We start from the raw sequence: 26,249 nt of genomic DNA, 5'->3' as shown, positions 1-26,249 counted from the left end.
CGCCCAGCTAGTTTTTTTTTTTTTTTTTTTTTTTTGTATTTTTAGTAGAGACGGGGTTTCACCGTGTTAGCCAGGATGGTCTCGATCTCCTGACCTCGTGATCCACCCGTCTCGGCCTCCCAAAGTGCTGGGATTACAGGCTTGAGCCACCGCGCCCGGCCTAAAGTATATTTTAATTACATATATTTAAGCTATAAATACATGACAGTAAATATACCAACAACTGGGTCATACTCCAAGCTAACTAAAATCAAATTTCAGGATAAGTCCTGGGTGTCTGTATTTTTTAAAATCTCTCCAATTGACTCTGATGCCTAGTGTGGACAGAGAATGATTGGAACACCTAAGTACTCTGAGAATCTTAGGGGTGGTGAGAGGGTTCTATACAGTGACTTGAATGCTATGACTGTGTAGAAACCTCACTGATGCCAGTATAACAAAAGGCATGTCAAATAAATTTTCTTGAAAGAAAAGAGGTAGCCGGTAAAGAAATAGAGGACAAGAAATTTTGAGTTGACCTACTGAATTTGGAAGTCATCATCACAAATCCTATTGAAAGTTGGAGTGAATGAGGCAGGGGGTTGATTTATGGTAGATTTATGCTATGACGAGCTGAGTGACAAGTTCAGAATGACAAGCTGAAATGTCTCAGAATCATTTCATATTAGATGGGGAGAAAAGGTCATACCAGTTTAAGTAAGAGGTAACTGAAGGTTGAAATAAAGCTTTGTTTAAAGGAATGATGCAAGAGAAAGTTGATGATTAAATGTTGTGGGAAGAAACACATATGAATTTTGCTAGACATGTGTCTGGGGATAATAATAAGCTGAAAGTTACTTTGGGGACTTTCACTAGGAGGGGAGGTTATGCATTGGTGGTTCTAAAAATAGCTTATTAATTAAAAGTATTTACTTTTTACTTTTAGATTTACTCCTCATTATGTTTTCAAAAGAATGTAAGTATCTAAGAAGGTCTAATTTTAGTGGTTAAAAATATCTATGAACATAAGGAATAAATAATAAACATGAAGGTAACTTTGAGTCAAAAGTGAAATGAGGTATTCATTTTATTAAATATAAACAGGAGCTTTGCTTTACTGGTGTTTAGAATTTCAAAACACTATATTCAGCACAGAAACCTTAATGATCCTCATGGTGCAGTCATTTTTCTGAATGGTGTCATTTATAATGCAATTCTAAACTTAGGAAATAAATGGAGGGGAGGGTAATGAGGCTTATATGATGTCGAATGAGTCAACATATGATTAATATTGAGTCTCTTTCATGTTCACTATTGCCTGTCTTTCTGCAAAGTGGTTTTTTATCTGCACTAACTTGGTATGAAAATCAAATCTATTCAATAAATTTCTTATATGGATTATCCTGTTAGGTTGCTAACAAGTGTATTTCCTCAATATTAATGAATTCTTCTTACTACACATGTGGCAGTCTAATTTTGATTTAGTTCAGGTTGATTGCTATTTTGCTCTGATAAATGAGGAGGAGTCCAGTATTTTTGGACATTGAGCATTTTTTTTTTTTTTTTTTTTTTTGATACGGAGTCTTGTTCTGTCACCAGGCTGGAGTGCAGTGGCATAATCTCGGCTCACTGCAACCTCTGCCTCCTGAGTTCAAATGATTCCCCTGCCTCAGCCTCCTGAGTAGCTGGGACTACAGGCATGCACCACCATGCCCGGCTAATTTTTTGTATTTTAGTGGAGACAGGGTTTCACCATGTTGGCCAGAATGGTCTCAATCTTCTGGCCCCGTGATCAGTGCTCCTCAGCCTCCAAAGTGCTGGGATTACAGGCATGAGCCACCGTGCCCGGCCACATTTTTTGAACACGTGACATGACCTACTCTCTGTGTAAACTTACCACAGTAAGCTTTGTAGGCTTTAGTATTTATTTACTTTGTATGGTATGTGTGTTTAGTATTTATTTACTTTGTATGGTGTGTGTTTGTGTATAGTTTTTTAAATGTAGAGCTTAGCAGTAAGTCTTACTAGCTTTCTTTCTGGGTAAGTCTGTTTTCAAGCAAGTTTCAGTTGCTGTGATACCTTATGCTTAAAGTAATCTGAGAAATAAGACCATGATAAATGCATTTTTAAATGATTTTTAAAAATTAGCACAGTGGAGAGCAGTGTTTATTATTGCTAGACTAAAGCACAATATTCATTTCTAATGAATCATTGGATGACCTCACAGATAGAATGGCCAATGATTTAAAAGTAATCATACTAGAAAATATGGCTCTGGCAGGAATCCAAAGGATGAGCCATTCCTTCTCCTTGAAATGCTTCCCTCCCACCACCTCCCTGATGTCCACTGCCCTCGTTGTCTTTTTGTGTCTCTGCTATTTCTCAATCTCCTTTATGGGGCCTCGCTCTTGACCCCACCTCTAGGTTTATTTGGTCTTTAAGAACCAGTTACTTGTCTAGGTCTAAACAACCAATGTCTATTCAGTTGCTCAAGCTGGAAACCTAGGTTGTTCCCTTTCCCCCATCCTTACATTCATTCTACCAGTAAGTCCTATAGCGCCCACTTGCAAAATATACTTTCAAGTCCATCTTACTTCTATTCCTCTCTGATGTCACCATCCTAATCTAGGCCATCCTTATGTCTTACTTGAAAATAGTGCAATAGCATCCTTTCTGAGTTTTCCTTCCCCTCTCCTTCCACCTGGAATTGCTGCAGTTTATTCACTGAAATCCTAGAGATGTTTTTTACAATATAAATTATACCATCTCACTCATTATCTTTGCTTTACCCCTTTAATAGCTTTTCATTTCACTAAGAATTCAATTCTTTCTCACCATCTGCAAGACCATGTCTAAAACAGACTCTGCTTATGTCTCCAAATTGACCTGTAGCTATTCTTTCTCTTGATCTAAAGGCTCTGGCTCACCAGCTTCCTTCTCCAAACTAGAGCCAGAAAATATTCTGTTTCTTCTGCTTTGAGAGCCTTTCCCTTAGATTTTCTATGGGGTGGCTCACTGATCCTTCAATATCAGCCTAAATGCTACATTGTCAAACAGGTCTTCATTTTACGTGCCAAATAGATCTTCCCCTTTATTCCGTATTCAGCACTCTTTCTGTGACCTTTAAAACACTTTCTCTTAACAACATATTTGTTTGTTTACCTCTGTATTAACAAGGGGTACTACTAAAATTTTAGCCCTGAGAACACAGATACTCTGTTTATTTCACTTACCCCCCTTACCCCTAATCCCTAGCACAATGTCATATATGAGGTACTCAAAAAATGCTTGTTGAATGAGTAAACGAATGAACAGTGTAAGGATCAGTCTGAGTAGAGTACTGTGTAAAGGCAAGGTGACACACCCGGAGAAGTGTGGTTAAGAGGGGGTCTAGGGTGGAAGTTTAATGTTGCATAACCATTATTTTAACTAACATGACTGATTTGTTTCTTAGTTTCCATTGGGAGGATTGGGTGAGATAACGTGCAAAAATGCCTAAAATAAAAATATTGTACTCAAAAGACTGTCTTCTGTGCAGCTCTCCTCCTTGTACTAGACTGTATGGCCAAGAAAAGTGAGAGTGTCCTCATAGAATACCTCCCCTTTTCATATCCCTCTGTCTATTCTCTTTGTTTGTTCTGGGAAATGAACAAGAACCCTAGAGACTGTGGCATGGCTGTGTGCAGAGTGTGTGTCCAGCAATTCTTGCACCTCTAATAGCATATTCCCACCTGCGGGTAGGTCATAACCCCACCACTGCATGAAAGAGTCCCCTGAAGTCCTAAGAACCGCTGCCCCAGAAATATTCTGGAAGTGCTGCCTTCTGTCTGCCCTCTGAATTCTTTTGTTCCATCCAGCACCCTCGGGTTGAAGAGCCTATATCTTGGGCTTAGTTTTCATTTGTTTGCTTGAACTCCCTTTGGATTAATTCTTTAAGCTGTTTCTCTCTAGACCACAGTTTTGCTCAGTGTCCCACAACCTCAGGGACCAACACTCATCCCTCTATACCCTGTCCCTGATTTCCGGAATCTCAGCCTGAAAAAGATCTCAGCATCCTCCTTTAACTAGCTGGAGGCCTTAACACAGGGTTACATCATGTGCCTGCCTAGTCATCTGCAGTTCAAGCATGCTTAGTGCTCTGAACTCCATGTCTTTTGCATTTACTTTTTATACCCAACCTCCTTGGCTTCACGGCCTGCCTAAACTTCTTTATTGCTTCTCTGTTTCTTTTTGTCCTTCTGTCAGTGATTGTTGTGACCTTATTTTCACAAAGGATACATTTTTAGGAGTGTTTTTCCAGATTGTGGATAGTGCTTACTTCCATAAATACTGTACTTATGTCAGTAGCAACTCTAGGTCACTGTTTAAATCACTCTGTGGATAATTATAGTTGTGTTTTAAAACCATCAATCACTATTGCTGTATTTACCTGAAGTGGCTGATTTTGAAGCTAGAATGGTTATGTTGGAAATATAATAAATATTAACTATTTACTACTGAAAGGGACAAACTTTTAAAGGACATGTGGTACATGATAAATAGTGGATTCAAGTTATAAAATCATATTGATTTATCTTCTTTTTTCTCAACTTTCCTTTCTTCCTACCCTTTCTGTCTTATGCCATGAAAATCTAAGGTAGCTAGCTCAGATTATAGTGTATGAACCGTTATACTAACATGCTTTAAGTTTACGAGTTGTACATATCAAATTTCTACTGTAAAGTATTTATTTGGAAAGCATTAATGTTTTGTATCTTATATTCAGACTTCTCTGAACTATTATAATTTTTCTGAAATATTATAGGTCATTAGTTACATTAATTACAAAATCTGCCATCTTGCAGTTTTTAGAATATTATATTTTATAATGGGAGCTTCCTTTTTATTTGAAATTCAAATACGGATCTCCATCCAAGTTGATAACAAATTTTGTGTGCTTCATTTCTCCTCCATATTTGCATATTGAAGTCATCTGAGGCAAGGTATGTAGGAATAGAAGGAGAGAAAAGGAGAAAGAAAGATGTGTGCTCAAGTCAGAGAAGAGAAGACAAATGTGAACACACTGGAATCAAAATAAGTTGAATCCATTGCTGAATTCAAGAAGTGTTTCTGTATTAGAGATTATCCTTCTGTAAAAGCCATATACCTTGCTCAAACTTCTGTAATGTAGAGAATGAACTAGATCAGAAAGGGAATTTCTGAATGAACTATGACAGAAGTTTCAAACTACAGAATTATTGTGAAATGGCCACAATTCCCTGCTGATAACTATTGCGGTGAATTTGTTGACTCTTTATTCAGGTGAGTTTAAACATTAAAATGGCCAAAAGTGGCCATGCGCGGTGGCTCACACCTGTAATCCCAGCACTTTGGGAGGCCAAGGTGGGTGGATCACGAGGTCAGGAAATCGAGACCATCCTGGCTAACACGGTGAAACCCCGTCTCTACTAAACATATAAAAAAAATTAGCCGGGCATGTTGGCGGGCGCCTGTAGTCCCAGCTACTCGGGAGACTGAGACCAGAGAATGGCGTGAACCCGGGAGTTGGAGGTTGCAGTGAGCCGAGATCGCGCCACTGCACTCCAGCCTGGGCGACAGAGTGAGACTCCATCTCAAAAAAAAAAAAAAAAAAAAAAAAAAAAAAATTGGCCAAAGGTATGAGAAAAAGAGAGAAGAAACAGAGAGAGAAATAGAGAGATAGGAAGATCCAGACAGAGAGAAAGAGATTGAGAGAAAGAGAGAGAGATTATGAATGAATGAATGAATATGAATGTGTGTCAAATAAAAGAAGGTTTAAAAAGTGTTTATTGCAGGCTGATAGTCAGTGGACCTGAGTCCTACTTTAATCTCTAACAGGAACTTGGTAGGCATCTAACTTCTTTATACCTTTGTTTCCTTATCTGTCAAATAAGGACAAATAAGGTTCTACCTACTGCACAGGTCTGTGGCAATGATAGAATGAAACGTTAGATGTAGAAATGTTTTGAAAGCATGAAATGCTCTCTGCAGATAAAAGTCATATTATCCAAGTATAACATTCTTCTAAAATTTTTTTAATTGACAGATAACATCATATGCTTTTATCATGTACAATATGATGTTTTGAAATATATATGCATTGTACAATGGTTAAATCTACCTAATTAACAAGTGCATTACTTTACATAGTTATGATTTTTATGGTGAGAATACAACCTCCACTCTCCTTACATGTTTCAAGAATACAATATAACATTAACTACAGTTGCCTTGCTGTACAGTAGATCTCTTGAAATTTATTCTCCCTATTAAACTGTAATTATGTAAACTGTGACCAACATCTCCCAACACCTTTTCCTCCCTAACTACCCCAGCCTTTGGTAACAACCCTCCTCCTCCTTAGTTCTATGAGATCAACTTTTTAAGGTTCCACATATGAGTGAGATGGTGTGGTATTCATCTGTTTGTGCCTGGCTTGTTTCACTTAAGATAATATCCTCTAGGTTCAACGATACTGTTGCAAATGGCAGAAATGAATTCTTTTTTATGATTGAGTAACATTACATTGTGTCTGTATAACACATTTTCTTTATTCATTCATGCATTGATGGACACTTCGGTTGATTCCATAGCTTGGCTGTTGCGAATAGTGCTGCAATAAACATGGGGTGCAGATATGTTTTCAAAATACTAATTTAGTTTACTTTGGATATATACCCAGTAGTGGGATAACATGGTAGTTCTATTTTTAATTTTTTGAGGAATCTTCATACTATTTTCCATAAAGTCTATACTAATTTATATTCTCACCAACAGTGTATAAGGGTTCCTTTTTCTCCATACCATCCCCAACACTTGTTATCTTTTGTCTTTTTGATAATAGTCATTCTAACAGGGGTAAGGTTAGATCTCATAGTTTTGATTTGCATTTTCCTGAAGCTTAGTGACACTGATCATTTTTTCATGTACTCATTGGCTATGTTTATGGTTTTTTTTGTTTACAAGTGTTTATTAAGTTCTTTTGCCCATTTTTTAATTGGGTTATTTGGGTTTTTTGCTACTAAGTTATTTGAGTTTCTTATTTATTTTGGGTATTAAACCCTGGTCATGCGTATAGGTGGCAAATATTTCTTCCATTCTATAGGTTGTGTCTTCATTCTTTTGATTGTTTCCTTAACTGTAAGACTTTTTTGATGTAATCATATTTGTCTATTTTTGTTTTTGCTGCCTGTCTTTTGAGGTTTTATCCAAAAAATCATTGCCTGGATCAGTGTCATGAAGTATTTCCCCTATGTTTTCTTCTAGTAGCTTCATAGTTTTTGGCCTTTGCATTTAAGTTTTTAATCCATTTTGAGTTGATTTTTGTGTATGGTGAGAGATAAGGGTCTAATTTCTTTCTTCTGCAAAAGTGTAACATTCCCACTTTTGAAAAATTAAAGATAAATGAGTGGAACATTTGCTTTTGGATTTTTATAAGTGGGATAATATATTCAAATTGTCAGTAAAATTAAATATTGTGGGCTTAGAAGTCAAACAGATTTATCTTTAAATCCTGACTCTACCTGTCAGTTACTATTGTGCAACATTGGACAATTTATGTAATTCTCTGAGTTCCACTATGTCAAACTTACAGAGTCAAAAATGAGTCTTTTTTTTATTATTATTATTTTTAATTTATTTATTATTATTATACTTTAAGTTGTAGGGTACATGTGCATAACGTGCAGGTTTGTTGCATATGTATACTTGTGCCTTGTTGGTGTGCTGCACCCATCAACTCGTCATTTACATCAGGTATAACTCCCAATGCAATCCCTCCCTCTCCCCCCTCCCCATGATAGGCCCCTGTGTGATGTTCCCCTTCCCAAGTCCAAGTGATCTCATTGTTCAGTTCCCACCTATGAGTGAGAACATGCGGTGTTTGGTTTTCTGTTCTTGTGATAGTTTGCTAAGAATGATGGTTTCCAGCTGCATCCATGTCCCTACAAAGGACACAAACTCATCCTTTTTGATGGCTGCATAGTATTCCATGGTGTATATGTGCCACACAAAAATGAGTCTTAAATGAGGGAAAGCTCTTTGTATATTGTGGAACACAGAATAAATACTTAATAATTATTAATAGTGGTAATAGTAAATATTAATAGTAGTAATACTACTATTATAAAATAATGACTAATGTTATTGTCAGTATTGGGTTAATTTTTCAGTTTGGTTACGAAGCTTGGTAACCACAGAGCTTTTATGACTAGGAGCATGATTGTTTGTTTTAAACTTTTAGTTATTTTCAAAATTACTCAATATAAACACCATCTCACTTAAGGCAGACTCTATATGTCTAATGTATTAAAGCCTCATGCAAAATAATGTTTGGAGGTAAAACTGAACTGAGTATGTCAGAGTGGAAAATCTGCCTTGTGAGACATGTAGGACATTGTAATGAAGCAAAATTTGGCTCCAATTTTCTGGAATTAAGTGAATTGAGTAAAGTAACCAAGTCACCATTTTCAGTCAAGAGAAAGTATACACTTTGGGGCAAGGGGGTGATAGAGAATCATGCTGTATTTCTGCCATTGAATACAAACTGTATTTTTACTAACTGTATTTTTAGTTTAAAATTTAAAATATATGATAATCTGTCTCAGAGATTAAGTCTAGCAGCATCTTAACAACAGAATTATTCTAAAATGATTTCTTTAATGATCAATTTGAAAATCAAGTCATTGCAGTAATTGAAATTACAACATGTAACACATAGTGGTGGTGTGAGTTGCTGGGTTTCAAAGGACTAACAGTAACATCATGGCACTCAATGTATGCCCTGATGATAGGGTTGCCCAGGGTGGTGAGGAGCTTGTTCAGAGTGTATTCATGCTGACCTTGTTGGAAACAAATGAGTTCTAAGAAATTTCAATTATTTAGTGCCTTGAAAGATAAGAAAACAAATACTTTAAAACATTGAATTGCAATTTGACATATAAATATCTGACATTTTTTTTCCCCCAGTTATTACCCTGGTTTGCAGTTTGGGCATCCAAACTTTAGAAATAGAGTTACTTCTTAATAGATCAGGCCACATAGTTCTTAAATTCTGCAATGAAATGTGTATAGTCTTATTTATTCTCAAGCAAAGCACTTTATGTTACTTCTGTGAAACTTCACGGTTTTAATTCCATGATATGAGAGAGGGAGCTTATAGGAGAAGAGTTTGATCTGGATTCTTTTGGAGACTGCTCTATTTTTAGTTAGGCTCACTCGTAAAATGCATCTCTGGAGAGCCGAATGACTTGAATAGTTGAATGAGAGACTTTTAATATTGATGGTTTGGAAGTGGATGAACACCTAAAAGAACAACAATTTTCCTTTTCCTCAATTAATATAAGCCTGCCCTATCTGTTAACATCTAACTAGTGATTTCAAGATCTACTTAGCATTGCTCCTAGTCAATGACAATGAGGTGAAAGTATTAGTTAAAATGGAAAACACTAGCTGTATTTTTAGTTTTAGAGAAAACTCCATACTGTTTTCCCTGGCTGTACTAATTTACATTCTTACCTACAGTGTAAAAAGTGGCCCGTTTTCTCTACATCCTCTCTAGCATTTTGTTATTTTTTGTCTTTTTGATAATAGTCATTCTAACTGGTTTAAGATGATGGCTCATTATAGTTTTGATTTGCATTTCCCTAATGATTAATGATGTTGAGCATTTTATCATATACTTGGTCATTTGTATGTCTTCTTTTGAGATATGTCTATTCAGATCACGTGCCCATGTTTTAATCAAATTATTATTATTATTATTATTATTAATTTATTTTAAGTTCCTTGTATTTTCTGAATATTAGTCCTTCACCTGAAGCTTGAAAATATGTACTCCCATTCTTCAGGTTGCTTCTTCACTCTGCTGATTGTTTCCTTTGCTATGAAGAAGCCTTTTTTTTTTTTTCTGACATAGTCCCATTTGTGTATTTTTGTTTTTGTTGTCTATGCTTTTGAGGTCTTATTCTTAAAACCTTTGCCTAGACTCAATGTCCTGAAGCAGTTCCCCTGCTTTTACTTCTAGTAGTTTTATAGTTTGGGGTCTTACATTTAGGTCTTTAATTCATTTTGAGTTGATGTTTTGTATATGGTAAGAGCTAGAGGTCTAGTTTCTAGAAGTCCTGCTGAGTATTTATTCAAAGGAAATAAAATTAGTATATCAAAGTGATATCTGTACTCCCATATTTATTGCAGCACTAGTCACAATAGCCAAGATACAGAATCAATCTAAATGTCCATCAACAGATGAACAGATAAGAAAATGTGGTACATATACCCAACAGAATATTATTTAGCCATAAAAAAGAATGAAATCCTGTCATTTGCAGCAACATAGATGAACCTGGAGGACACTGTATTAAGTGAAATAGGTCAGTCACAGAAATATAAATACTGCGTGTTCTCACTAATATGTAAACTGAATGCATAAAAGTAAAGAGCAGGATTATAGTTATTAGAGGCTGCAAAGAGTAGGGATGAGGGAAAGATAATGAGAAGTTGGTTAATGGATAAAAAATTATAGCTACATAGGAGGAATAAGTTCCAGTGTTCTATAGCACTGCAGGATGAATATAGTTAACAATAATTTATGGTATATTTTCAAAAAGCTAAAAGAATTTTAAATATTCTCAACACAAAGAAATAACAAATGTTTAACGTGATGGATATGATAATTACCCTGACTTGATCATTACACATTATGTACATGTATGAAAATATCACTCTGTATCCCATAAGTATGTACAGTTACTACATGCCAGTTAAAAATAAAATGAAAAAAAAGAAGGTAAATTAAGTTAACATCTGAATGACATTTGGGCAAATAAATATTTTATGGGCTATCTTCCCTTTCCACAATCATTGAGTATTAATATTTCATAATGATTTCATGATTTAATTAAAAGGAACTAAATAATCTATTTTAGAACTACAGGAAAAAAGTTAGAAGGCAATTGACAATTGGTAAATATTACAATGTATGTAATAAAAGATAAATTGTATTGTTCACCTAAGAACTATGTTGCTATCATTAATTTTGGCCCAGTGATTCCTTTGTTTTGTATCAAATGCTAATTATAGGCCTGAATTTGGCAAACAGTTTTGATTTCCTCACGACTATTTTTGTCATAAGATTGGGATAGCTATAGCAGAGTTGGTTGATGTGAAAATACAGTCTGAACCTTGTTGAAAACTGGTTTGTAGTTTTGAGGGAATATATAAATTGGCCAATAACTTTGCAGAATTAAATTTTATCTTTATGTGGGCTGGTTGATAGTTCTTAGCTCTTAGCCAGCTTGTATCTATGGAGTTCATTCAGAAAAGCTGTTAGGCAAGAAATAGGATCCATGGTTTGGGCAGAATCTTAACAATTGTGGCAGCCACCGGACTACCATTTTTCTTGCTTGTAGGTATTAATCAAATATTTCACAATAGATGGATGGAGTTGTCCTTTTGCAATAACTTCGAATTAGAAACTTTTAAGAGGCTCTGCAAGGAGTATGTTTGTGTTAAAGAGCTATGGACTGTCATTATGCCCTCAATGAAGACTTGGATGTTTGAGTTCCCAAATGGAACTACAATACTGTAGGCCAAGGTGACCGTGAAAATCCTTTATTGCTTCTTCTGACATTTGATCCTAAAGTTGACCATTCAGTGCAAAAGAACTTTAGTGAGTGATGTTTTTGGTCACAAATTTTTGTTATAGAAGTTTTGTGCTACATTTTCAAATTGCTTTAGCTGATTTCCATTCTTAGCAATAACTTAATAGCTTTGACTATGTCTTTTAAAGTGCCTGGAAGTCTCTTTTTTTTTTTTCTTTGTTCTTTTGAATTTGTTTTATTTATTTATTATTATTATTATTATTATTATTATTATACTTTAAGTTCTAACCATTATGGAAAACAGTATGGCGATTCCTCAAGGATCTAGAACTAGATGTACCATATGACCCAGCCATCCCATTACTGGGGATATACCCAAAGGATTATAAATCATGCTGCTATAAAGACACATGCACACGTATGTTCATTGCGGAAGTCTTTTTTAATCGAAGAGATTGCCTGTGACCTGACTGAGGGGGAAACTGTTCTAAAACATGAGTGAAAGTAGAGAGTGGGCACACTTCAGGTCTCTGGAGATAGTTTTTGAAATTGAGATGAGACCTCATTCTCTCCTAATATGTAAGAGTTGCCTGAGAGTAAGTGATTTAAAGTCCAAATAAATGTAAGCTTTATGATACAGTGGTTCCCAAGAGTTTCAATTATAAAACTCCCTTATTAACATGATGATCAATTTTGCTTTTGGTATTCATTAATTGATGAAATCCACAACAGAAAACCTCCACAACTTCAGTAACATTTTAAAGTAATTTTACATCATTTATTCTTTATGTCTGTTATATTGTCTATAAATCATACCCCTTTTTATAGTCCTTCACTGGTGTTTGGAAAAAAATAAAACTCTTTATTGTAGTCTTCAAGGTCCTATGAAACCCATCCCCTGCCTACCTCAATGATCTTATTCTCCCATCCCATTCCTTCTTTCTCACTGTATGCTTCAACCATACAGGTCTACTTTCTGATCCTTGAATGTATCAAGGTGATTCCAAACTCTTCACCTTTGTCCTTGTTTTTACTTCTACTTAGAATGATTTTCCTCATAATCATTGCAATAGAGAAGAAAATGGTTGGATCTCATTGTCATATAATCTTTATTTCAGAGAGGCCTTCCTGACCACTTAATCTGAACTAGCCTTCCCTCCTCGTTGAAATAACCCTACTGCCACTTACATATTGCTAGCCTACTGTATGGTAACCATTATGTAGAATATCCTTTTATTAGCTTAAGAAAAACTAGTGGGGGACTGTTCATTAACAGTGAATAGTGCTGGCTCCCTTATTTGAAAAGTAGGTGTATGTTTTCCTATACTCTAAAATTGTCCATTTTTAACTAAGATTGTGTAGAAAGACAATTTCTATCAAGTATTTTTTCTTTATATTCAGAAATTTTCTCTGTAATAAGTAAATGGGGAAATGAATTTTCCAATTTATTTTTCTAACATTGAACGTTTGGAAGAACTATTGCTAATCCTGGCATTAAATTATCTGGGGATATTATACCACCCCATGAGATTTTTTAAGGAAAGAAAGGATTATCATGTTGGTTTCAGAATTTATAAATTAAGTTACACTAAATTCTTAGGGTGTTAGAAAAATACTCTATATCCAGTATTGTGCTGGAGCCAACTTGCACTGGCTCATGTAAGATCTGCTTGTTAATTTCCAGGAACTTTGCAAACAGGTTGATTTTGCATGAAAGCTTGAAATTGGCCATGGTGGGAGTATTTACACCATGGAAATTGGCAAATGCTACATACCATAGCTTCCCCCGCTTTTCTCCAACCCAGCCAGACAGCCAGCATACCAGCATATCATTTTATATATAGCTAATATTTCAGAGGCTGACAATCCAATGATGACAAAGGAATAGGGCTAGCTCAAATTAGTCAAGTCATGTTTATGGGTGTTTAGATTTAAAAAGCCACACCTTTTGGGCATGAAAGAAAAAGATTTAAAAAAATAAATTATTTATACACAAAGGCAGATAGTAAAGATTTTAAAAAATCATGATCTTTGTGGTTGCTTCTTATACCTCCCAGGTCAGGCTGCTGAATTATTTCAAAATATTGTTAAAATATATACTCTGGGTTAAGCAGATGGCTACCTTCTGTAACTTGTGATATCAGCTTTCCCTAACTCCCATACTAATAACACAGCTCAACTCACTGATTTTTATATGCATTATATCTTAGTTACAGTGAGTGTCTTAGACCATTTCTTTGGGGAAAGAAAAGGATTCAAAGAAGAGTGAGATGGAGGCCCTGATTAATTTTAGTCTATAATGTCAGAGAAAGTAAAGACTAATGAGAGTTGACCTAAGGTTTTCAGTCCTCAGTAGGAAAGGACTTAAAAGAAAATTACATGAAAAGACAGGGTTTTGAGTATTATTCTCTGATAAGAACATTTTTGGGGTTGCACTACACAGAAGCACAAGGTATCTATCTTGCTGTGAGATCAGAGACAAATTATTTGTGACAATTCAGAAACAATGCTATTTGGCAATACCTGTATGAAGGTGTAAATAGTAAGCTGTGGTCCTATATTGATTAGTTTCCTTTAAAGAGACACAACAGCCTATATGGAAGTTTCCAGTTTGTTTCTTCAGAGACCTGAAATTAAATGTTCTCTATCCAGAATACAATTTGAGAAACAAAAACATCCTGAAATCCCATCCTTCCCATCCCACACTCTACAGTCAGTGATAAACAGTTGGAAAGTTTGGATAATTCTAAGGAATTGTGTAGGGCTCATTGTTTAATCTTTTGTAATATCTTCATCAAACAGGTTAATACTCCTATTTATGAGAGGGAAGAAAGCGACTTCAATCATATTTGGATGGTGCTAATTATAATTATGTTCTTAGAAGAGGGCTTCATTTTTAATCTTGCTGCATTTCTAGGACTTAAATCTTTATAGGGCACTCTTAGTACTTCACAAAGGATAATATACCATCTGTATGTAGCTGAACAAGTTGTGGTTCTTGATTAGTTTTTATTGTGCAAGAAACTATGATCCCATCAAATGGCCTCACTCTCTGACAAAAAAAAAAAAAAAATTAGGAAAGAGAAAATGTAATACAATTTGACCAAGATTAATTTCCTGAGTACCAAATAAGTTCAGATTCTTGGAAAAATAATACCAGAACAGTAGATCTCAGGAGTCAATATGAAGAAGTGGTATGAAGGTGCCATTGCTATTCTTCAGTCCAAGAGTGGTGAAGGTAATTATAAGGAGGGGTGAAGATAATACTGCAATTAATACTGCTACAACCTTTATCCCCTACCATTTACTGAAAGTAACATTTTATTCTTTGATCTTCACATATAAACCTATTAAGCTGGTATTTTTAAAAATTCAGAAAAAAAAGTAAGACAACCCACTCAAAATTTTTGAGGTGTCAGGGCTAGGATTGAAACCCAAATATATGCCTCTTCAAAACCTATGTTTTGTTTTGTGTGTGTGTGTGTGTGTGTGTTTTTTACATTTTAATAGGCACATACATTCTTACTCTAAAATCAATTTTGTATCCTGCATTTTCACTTAAAAATAATAGAAGAATTTCCTCCATGTCATTAACACTCCTCATAAACATAATTTTAATGGTAGCGTAACATTCCATTCTAGGATTATTCTTCATAGTGATGAAATTTCAATTGTTTTTATTTTTATGTTTATCTTTGCACTACTTAAAACTGAATTATTACAAAACATAATGGTGAAGGCTAGGCTAGTTAGACTGAGGTCTAGATGAAAAGCCTCCCAGAAATGGGGAGAGAAGACTAATGCTTTAGTCGGTATTCACTACTGCAGGTCATTTCCCTGGAAGCCACTTGCTAAGCAAGTGAGGACAAAGGTCAGTTTGTGTTTAATTTTTTTAAAATTAAGACTTTTAATATGACATTCTAAATGTGCTGTCTCCTCTCTGGATTGCTAAGGTCTTTGCTTTCATCTTATCCGGCTTCTGACTTCTCTGATAGTGCTCTGATTGTCCTCCTGATAAAACATTTCTTAATGTCTCTTCCACTTTGATTTTTGCATTCTTAGAAAGTCATTTGGAACTTCTTATCTGAGCAAATAAATATCCCAATGTTTTAAGTTCTGCTAAAACTTTCTCATTAACTGCTGAATTCCAATTACAAAATTTATGAATATGTTTCCTACTGACTACCTGTATTGAATCCCATACCTAAAACGTGTTGCACTTCAAACATCTTGTTCAATAGAGTTTATTTGCCTGGTTACCTCAGTCTAAGCTGCTTGAGGAAAGAAATATTCTCTATAAAAGCATGGGACATGTATAAAGAACTGTTGCATTTCTACCAGTTGTTTCAAACAGCTAAGTAGGAGTCCAAGTCTTATCTTTTTTAATCCAAAATATTACTTAAGCAGTATTATCTCCCACCATTTACTGAAAGTAACATTATATTCACCAGTCTTCGCACATAAAGCTATTGGGTTGGTGTTTTTTTAAATACTATTTATAAATGACTGGCATCTTAGTAGACAATGGGCATACAGTAAAAAAAAAAAAAAACAATTTTAAAATGATCTCTGCCTATGTGGAGCATAAAGTCTAGCAGAAGAGGCACATAAAAAATAAGTAAACATTTTTTTCTGTAATTGTGTATAGGGCAATACATTCCTGATGTTCTTTTACAAATATAAACAGTAGTAATAGCAATTGCTCTGGAGTTTTAAGGTTTTGTTCATATTTATTCTTAAACTAAATTACAAACTTTAATTTAAAGTATGTATCCATTGGTTTTCTGGCAGTCTTTGTGATCAAGAAAAAGTCTAAAGCAAAATGAACTTGTTTGATTTTGTTTGTTGGTTGGTTGGTAGGTCACTTATTCATTAAATGATAGAGTACTTTAAAAAATTCTTAGTGCCCTTTTTTGCTGCCATGGAACTACTTTGTTCTCCAGTCTTCCAGAAAATCATTGGATTCCTAACAAGAAAATACATTTGTGGTGTGCCAGAGCACTGTATGGCTCTGCTAAACCTCACAAACTATTAAAGAGCTTGTCAGATGTGCCAGTAAATCTTCCCTCTCTTGCCGTAGGTCCAAGGATCTTATAAAGGAAGCTATCCTTGATAATGACTTTATGAAGAACTTGGAGCTGTCGCAGATCCAGGAGATTGTGGATTGTATGTACCCGGTGGAGTATGGCAAGGACAGTTGCATCATCAAAGAAGGAGATGTGGGATCACTGGTGTATGTCATGGAAGGTACGGTTTGTGACTCCAATCCTCTGACATTCAGATATTCCCTTTTCATCTTATCAGCTGCACACAGATGGCAATGCATTACATGGAAAATTCAATTTTTCCTTCTTTTATTGAGAAATTAGTTTGAAAAAAGTTGAAATACTACTTAGATACAGTCGTTAACTAATTATGTGAAGTGTTTGTGTTTAGAATATTAATATGAGAATCCACTATTTTGTCAGACATGGAAAAGTTAAAAATGTGAAAAAAGAAAGGTAGTTTATTACACTGAATATTCGGCATGCAGTCAGGTCACTGAGCTAACATACAAAGCTTCAGCAGAAGCTCAAGATCACTGGAAGTATTTTTGGTCCAATAATTTAAGCATCTTCAACTGTACCCTTAACTTTTAATATGTGACTATTTTTCCTGCTTCTGTAAAAAGAAAATGTTTTTCATGTGTATGACAGAGGCAGATAATAAAGATTGGATGGAATATTACCTGCCTAATTAATAGGAATGATAGCTTGTTTCATACATCCTGTAAAGACTAATATAGGAAGTGTTTTGAAAAAAAAACTGAGGCACCCACTGTGTAAATATGTTTTATGCCTAGCTAATTTTTCATAATACTTATTTCTGACTTGAAATCTATAATAACATGTTTTTCTTTTGTGGAAAGAAAGTAGCTTGAGATAATGACTGAATCAGCTTGGAAGACAGTGAGTTAAGAAATACCTGTAATGTAAGACGGTGACATGTGAAAACCAGTTTCTTAGGTGGTGATTAATGTTTTATCCAAAACATTTGTGTGATAGTGTCCTATAATTATCAAACTTATAGGTCATTCAGAGAAACGGTGTATTTGGGCAAGTCACTTAATTTCTCTGTTTCACCTAACCAGTTTGTGAAAAAAGAAGATATTCCTTCTTTCTGCCAGTGGTTTTCAACTGGCGATGATTCTGTCTCCCAGGAGACATTTGGTGATATCTGGAGACATTTTTGGTTGTCACAAAGGGGGTGATATTTGGGGGACTGCTGACTTTCTAGTGGGTAAAGGCCAGGCATACTGCCCAAAAGGGTAGCTGCCCAGAACAAAGATTTATCTGGCTCAAAATGTCATTAGAGCCAACAGATGAAAAATCCTGCATTCTGCCTTTTTTATAGGATTGGTATAAAATGAGATAATTTGTATGAATGTTTAATGTAAAGTATAGAACACCACAACATAATAATAAGTATTATTATTTCTATTAAAATATTGACAATATATAAGAAATATTCTTTCTTCTCAGCATGCATCTTTTATTTATTCTTTGTCATCTTTTTGGATATATGTTAGGCATTCAGTTTTTAAGTAGTAATTTCTATCATTTTTTCCCTTATAGTTTTCACCCTCTATGTCAACAATATAAAATTCTTCCAAGGCCAAAAATATTATTCATTTAGAATAATAAATAAATATTCATTTAGACTTTCTTCTGGTGACAAAACACAATAAACAAAAATACACATAATGTACACTTGGCAGAGAATTGCAAATAAAAGAGATGAAATTATAGGACAAGGCTATATGTGGATAGTGAGCAGAAAGGATGGAAAAGTGACAAAAATATATAGAGGTCAAGTATAGAATATAAAGATAGAGGCCATATCTTAAGAACTACTAACAATTAGAAACCACGTTTAAAGCACTTCTGAGATTATATCAGTAGCTTCATATGATATTATTTTTCAGATATTATATTGGTCAGCACCTTTTAATAAAACAGGTATTCTATAAAGGAAAGTATACTTTTGCTTCATCTGTTTTCAAATGCTAATTATTGCTATTTCATTCAAGAAACCACAATTTTGAACACCTGTGGATTCAATGTTCCTTCATCTTAAATATTTCTTACAAAAATAGATTCCCAAACAACCATGGAAATCATTTCTAAAATTTATTCATGTTGTCCCTTCTTACTAAGCCTAACTGAAAGTTTTCTAGCTATATTGGAAGAAGCTTGGGAATAATAGTTAATATTTGTTAATGTTTAGAAAATGCCCAACACACAGAGCATGCTTTTTATAAATATTTTTTATATATAAAATTTATTTAAACCTCAATTCTGTCAGGTAAAGGCTAATATTTATTATTCCATTTTGTAGATGAGGAGTCTGAGGATTAATGTGGTTAAGTAATTTGCCCAGGTCTCCCAACTAGTTTGTAGTAGAGTCAGGATTGATACCCAGGCTATTTGGATTCATAGCTCAAACTGTTAACTATGGGGCTGTGTATTAGTCAGAGGTCTCCAGAAAAGCAGGACAAATAGGATGTGTGTGTATATATACCGTGAGAAGGAGATTTATTTTAAGGAATTGGTTTATGTGATTGTGGAGGCTGGCAAGACCAAAATCTACAGGGTAAGGTCCATTGGTCAGAGATGCTACAATTCGAGTCTGAAAGCCATCTGCTGATAGAATTTCCTCTTCCTAGGGGAAAAGTGGGACTTTTTTCTGTTCAACTGATTGGATGAGGCTTGCCCACGTTATTGGAGGGTGATCAGCTTTACTCAATGTCTATTCATTTAGATGTTACTAAAGAGTATCTTCACCAAAACGTCTACAGTAGAATAATGTTTGAGCAACTTTCTGGTATTGTGACCTATCCAAGTTGACATGTAAAATTGAACATCACAAGTCAATCGACCCCTTGTCAACTTGGCACCCGTGCATATCTTCTTAAACCACATTTAATTTTCAAATAAAGACAAGAACAAGGTCATACTTCCACCTAACATGATTCAACAACCCTGTGTGCAACTGCAAATTTACTAACCCTTTCCCCAAAAGAAGACACAAAGTTCTTGGGTGATGTTTATTCATCTCATTGCTATCCCATAGCTTAAATACTATGATGTGAAGTTAACAATATAAATACTATGATATAAAGTCAATGTGTCTTATACTACATGATAAGGAGATAAGAGAGGGAAGCAAAGATGTTTGATGCAAACACACACACACACACACACACACACACACACACACACACACACCCCAATGTAACAAAATAAGATAGAAATACTCATGATAGACGATATTGCTTCCCCAGCCAGGTAAGTATACTAATATTTTCCCCATTGCTTCATGATAATTTTAATACATTTTCTTTATCTTCCTTTTATTGCTGGATTGACTAAACAGCATGTTATCTTAATTATCCTTTTAAAAACAGAGTTCTAAATAATGTATCAATATTCAGAGTCACAGCTTTTGCAATGATGTTGATTGCCTTCAGAGTCACAGCTTTTGCAATGTTGTTGATTGCCTTCAGTTAAACTCAATAAAATGACTACAATTTTATAACCTGATGCCGATCTTTCCCTAAATGGTAATTCTAGCCAGCTCAGTGTAACTTTAGCAGATCTTGTGCTAATAGCCTTATGTCAAAATAATTTAAAATTTAAAAACGATCATTTAAATTTTAAAAAGTTTTAATTGAGGAAATGTTTCATTGTATAATTAGTTCAATCTTCTCAAAATTTCGGTAGCAATGTTTTTGATATAGATTCTTTGTTATCTGTGAACATTAATATTTATAAAGAGTATACCATGGAAACAATGAATGAATAGGCTGTAAAGGATCTTCCACAAACTTGCTTACTATCAACATGTTCAGCAAAACACCCAGGGAGTTTATGTGGAAAATCAGTCCAAGTCTTCCTGTCTCTCTTTAGTGAAATTAAGTGGTCTTCATAAAATGATGTGCCTTACAAATTTTTTTGTTTTCATCCCGGACAGTGTTCCAAGTATTATTGCATACCTAAATGCCAAAGGTTCTTACGGTTTTAACAAAGAGAATACTCATATGGTAAGACTTCATTAATTAGGATGACTGGGAAAGAGTCATCTGGGTGTGGTATGCGTACATTATCATGTATTTTCAAGCAAGATGAGTTCAGATACTTAAAAGTGCTACCTAGAAGTTTCAATTTCAAGTTTGGATCAACGTTGTTTTGGAATTAACTTTTTAAGGCAGTAGTGTAAGTAGATTATATTGCTTAAAGCTCGTTTTATGTTTTAATTATGTTAATATATTTTAGTGAGTCTCACAGAATATTTGGATACAGTTTATTTTCTTAAACAGATAGACGTTGTCCTTAATTATGAGGTAGCATGTGTTAATACCCTTATATTCTTGTTTTCCTTTTTTATTATAAAGATAAACTTCAGTCTACATTCATTCAAAATAAAACAGACTCTGATTTAGTGATTTATAATTGCTGATGTGTTATTTGAGGGTGAATTTTACCTAATATTCTAGTATTGGAAATGTCTAATTTATACCTATTATAGTGATTGATTTGCTTACAGATATTGGTTTTGTTCATATTATGTGATGTTTCATAGTGGAAGCAGATAAATTTCATTTTAATTTTTGAAATGGCAAGTGTCAGTTTAGTGTCCTTTGACTATTGGTTATTTTAAGGTAAACTTTTTTGATGAAATCATCAATTCTCTTTTTGCATTTCAAATTTTATTTAATTTAAATTAACTTGTTTTGTTTTATTCATTTAATTGATGTACAATAGTTGTAAATAGTCATGTAGACATGGTGATGTTTTGATACATGGAATGTACAGTGACCACATCAGGGTAATTAGCATATCCATCATCTCAAACATTTTTCATTTTCTTTGTGTTAGGAACATTCAATATCCTCCTTGTAGCTGTTTGGAAGTATATAATATAGTATCATTATCTGTAGTCATCCTACAATCCTATAGAATACTAGAACTTGCCAATTTTTTTCATGAGGTGCTTATTAATGATAATAACTTTTGTTAGTTACTCATATGCCAGGTACTGTTTAGTCACTTTCTAGGTCTTAAAATTTTAATTCTCATAATGACCTTAAGAGATAGGCATTCTGTTATCTACATGTTAATAAATGGGAAACTGATGCCTGGAGAAGTTAATAACTTGGGACTAGGCAATCAGTATGTTGAAATACGCATCTTGGCCATGGAGTCCCCATGCCTAAGGACTACGCGGTGCTAACTTTTGAAGTACTGATTAGAAGTACTGTTGTTGTATGTTTATTATGTGTACTCCAGCTTGAGGAGCTCATAAAAGATGCATAGCTTTAAACCATGAGATTAAAAAATGATCTGACTATTTGCAAGAAATAAAACTTGAACGGCAATAGTTCAAAAAGAAAAAAATTCAAGTTATTTCCTATAAGTACTTCGTAGGCCTCTCTGCATCCTTTGAATATTAAACTTCTTACTATCCTCTCTGTAGATCATCTGGCATCCATTCCTCTTCTTAGTTCCTTTTTTCTTATTGCAAGAATGGCTATGATTTGGCTTAATTCTTGGTCCACCTCTGTGTCCTTATTGTTTAGAATTAAACTCCACCATGTACCTTGGAGGCCCTATTTTCTATCTACAATCAATAGCATTGATTTTGTTTTTCTCACTGGTTTCATTTTTATTTTATTTTTTTAAGAAGGAACAATTCTTTCAAGTTATTACACAAATGACTCTTTTAACGGATCATTTGTATACTAACTCTAAGTGTTATGTGATTATTCACATCGACTCTCAAAAGACTAGACTCTCATTTCTATTGGTATTGAACTAAGACTTCACTTATAAAGATTTGCTTCCTTTTCCAGTAAGTTGGTTGATACAATGTGGTCTGCCTGTTATGCTGATGCTCAACACTATTTGTTATTCAGGGTGGACGTGAATCGTGCTAACCACCATCAACAGTAAACTTATGCCACTTCAAACTACAAGTTCTATTTTCCCTCCCCAAACATGTTTTACTGTCTTTACACAATTAAATGATGTAATGAATGTTGACATTCAAAGAGGGATTTTGTATAAAATTGAATGTTAAAAATGAGCCTTTTGATATCAGATGGCATTCAAAACACTACCTGAGAGTGTGAAGGAATTGAATGCATTTTCATATTGTTTAGCTCTCAGTAAATTTAACATGAGAAACAGTTCATTTTATTCTTACAATCAGATGTTGCCTTTTGGCCTTATGAGTTTTTCATGTTAATCTAAAAGCTATCTTTAGAACAGTTGAAATACAAATGTACTTAAAGTTATTCTTGCAACTCCTTTATGGGACCAAGCTTACAATGTTACTGTTAAAGAGAAAGCTTGTGTACTACTTACATAAAAGCAAAACAAAACACCTGATTATAAGAGGTTATCATAAATAAGGAGAGTCTTGAAGCACTAAATGTGAATATTAAGATGTGTTTTAGTTATTGAGGCCGTGGCAAAGGCAGGGATGTGAAATATTTAGATGCCATGTGGGTATCGTGTTCATTTTGGGGTGCCTTGCTTCAGAAAGGACTTTAATATACTTGAGCAAGTTGAGGAAGCATAAAATGTATTTAAAATAATTGATAATATTTCATGGACAGATTTAGGAAGAAAGGATAACTGTTTTTAAGTCTGAAAACACAGTCACATGGGGAAGTATTCTGCATAAATCTAGATGGCCAAAGAAGAAATGCAGGTTATAGTGAAGTCTAAATTGAGTCAACTTGAGAATCAACATTTTGCTAATTAAAAATGGACCAAAAGTGAAATGAGCAGCCTGATGTGATGGCAAGAACCTTATCTCATGAGGCATGCTAGAGGTGACTACATAGCATCTGCTTAGAGAAAGTTTGTGTGGGTTGAGGAGGGGTTCCTTGTGGCTGAACCATAATGTATCTCCTATATCTTTCACAAACTCCAATACTCTGAGTCTGTGAATCTGTGAACTAATACTCTACAAGTCACCTTATAAGAGCCTAGCCCTCAAAAGGTTTCTTCTTGTAAATCCTTTCCTATAGGTAATGTACATGTTTAGTTTTGAATGTTCTTTTACTTATATAAATCTAATAATTTTGCATGTATTCTTCTACCACTTGTTTTGTTCAGTATTATGTTCCATTGTATAACCCAATTTATTGATACTTTCTGCTATTGATGGTATCCTGAATCATTTTCTGTTATTTTGCTCTCCCAAATTGTGCTTGTGTAAGCAGTGTTAATGGTGAATCCTTGTAAACATGTTCAGTAATTTCTCTAGTGTGTATAAATAGAAGTAGAATTCCTGGGTCTTAATGTATGTGAATCTTCAAATTTTTTAAATAATACCAACTTACTTTCCAAAGTGGTTTTATCTGATTATACCTGATTGTAACTTATGCCTAAGTTTTCTGATTGTCCCTCACATCCAGGACAATTTATATTGACAAACATTTAAATTTTACCTATCTGGTGGATGGGAAATGGTACCTGGTGATCTTAATTTTCATCTTCTTAGGTATGAATGAGGTTGTGACTATTTGTATTTCTTCCATGAAAAGTCTGTTATTGTCCTCTCCTTTTTTTTTTTTTACTGTTGGGGGGATGGCTTTACATACATTGGAACTTAATCCTTATTGAAGTTACATGCATTGCAGATATCTCTCCTATCTATGGCTTGTATTTCTGTTCTTCTGTGACATATTCTGATGAACAGAAATTATTAATTTTAATGTAGTCAGATATATCAGTCTTCCTCTTGGTTTGTGCTTTTTGTATGTTTTTAAAGAAATCCTGTTAACCAGTGTTTTTCATGCTCGTGTGTGTGTGTGCGTGTGTGCGCGCATGTGTGTGTCCGTGAAGGTACTTTCATAGCTTAGTTATGTGAGGTTCATAGCTTAGATTATCTGTACATTGATAATCGAAAGAGTAGTTGTACTTTTCAAAGTAGGAGGCCTGAAAAACCATACATTTTTGCTTTTATGTTCTTTTTTCAATATATTTTAAGAATTCTTTATAAATTGTCCTTTGGGACAGTAAATATGCTTTTGAATATACTTGATGACAGCAATTTCTTTTCCTGTGATAGTGGATTTTATATTTGGAAATAATCACAAGTCATTTAGTGACAGATTTGATGAATAGGAGTAGGTGATTAAGCTGAGTAATACAGTTTTATTTTATTTTTATTTTTGGCTAAAATATATAAGAATGTGTGTATATGTACCGTTAGAAAGTAATGATATTTGTTGTACAAGTTAAGAATTGACCAGATGTTTTACTATAGAACATCATTATTGAAAAAGTGACATATTTTGAAGGATAATGTTCTTAATACTTATCTGGTTACTAAGTCCTTGTGAGATTTTTAAAAATATAGCCTTATCTCATTGTGGTTCTACTAATGTACAGTTCTCAAATTCTTTCTAAGGTATTACTAGTGGAAATTAGTTTATTACACTAGGAAGAGGCTTTTCTTATTTTGGAAGTCTCCTGAAAGCTAAAATGTTTGAAAATTGCTGTAGTTGTTTTGAGATGATGGTTGAAATGCCATCAATTTTTTTTCAAAAAAATCAATCTGACATTAATAAGGCAAATCATGGGTCACATTAAAAAGGTACACATTTTTCCCTTCTTATTCTTACTTCAACCAGTTATTTATTTTATTTCTTTGCTTTCTCATTTTGCTAAGATATCAATCTCTCCATTCTTCATTTTGAGGAATGCCAGATTGGAAATTTTAAAAGTGTATATATTTTTTTTTTTGGTAAAAATTAGAAACAAAACAGCAGAGCTGAAAAAGTAAAAAGTGAGAAGAAAATGTGGATTAGTACTTTTTTGGCAATGGTGTAATAACACATTGATTTCTTGCTAATGAGGTAAAATTTACTTCAGCCATCATTACATAACTGTTGAAGAGTTTGCATGCTGAACACTTCACACAATCTACAATTGTTATGTGTTCATTTTAAAAATACACATAGATATATTTCTTCAGGGACTTTAACATGATTTTCAATGATTTCTTTGTGGAACTGGATAGACTAATGCTTTTAATATCCATCCCTCTAATGAGAAAGCCTTGAATGTTTAGTAATTGTTTTGGCACACTGTCCAAGGGCAGGACAGATAGGAGCCACTTCCCAGCACAGGGGAGCTTACTGGTGTGGCTGCCATGGCAACAGTCTACCCCACCCCCACCACAGAGAACATCAGAATTGGTCTCTGAAGTTCTTACTTGAATTCTCCCGTGTCTCTACATTTGAGAAACACAGGCTGTAGTTGCACCTACTTCATCTGAATTTAACTACTATAGCTTTAGAAAGCTGCAGTCTGAATCTGATCTTTATATTTAGGTCCTTCTATAAACTCCTTTCTGATAAAATGAAAATATTTTTGTGCTAAGACTCCAAAAGTAGTACACAGATATTTAGAATTATGGTGGATGACTTAAAATGGTATTAAAATCAGTCTGAGAATTCACACTTTATGTGTATTTAAAATATCAAGGAATTATTATTATGTAGTTACATTAATGATTTGTATAATTTTTTAGCCTAATTTTAGTCAATTTGTCTAATTGAATTAGACAAATCTTTTATTTGTCTAATTCATCCAG

The 26,249-nt window shown here is 34.2% G+C and overlaps 1 protein-coding gene across 2 annotated transcripts in view; it reads left to right on the top strand.

The window, feature by feature from the left end:
• PRKG1 (protein kinase cGMP-dependent 1) overlaps nucleotides 1-26,249 on the top strand; it is a 1,342,028-nt gene that overhangs the window by 160,502 nt on the left and 1,155,277 nt on the right. For both annotated transcript variants that reach the window (XM_001099261.5, XM_001099460.5), the window contains exon 2: nucleotides 16,678-16,844. In XM_001099261.5, coding sequence (XP_001099261.1) covers nucleotides 16,678-16,844 — 167 coding nt within the window. The remainder of the gene's footprint in view (nucleotides 1-16,677; nucleotides 16,845-26,249) is intronic.

This window comes from Macaca mulatta, chromosome 9 (assembly GCF_049350105.2).
Source record: "Macaca mulatta isolate MMU2019108-1 chromosome 9, T2T-MMU8v2.0, whole genome shotgun sequence".
NCBI classification, from domain to species: Eukaryota; Metazoa; Chordata; class Mammalia; order Primates; family Cercopithecidae; genus Macaca; species Macaca mulatta.
Note: the sequence above shows the minus strand (reverse complement) of the source record. Positions and strands in the feature narration are given on the sequence as shown.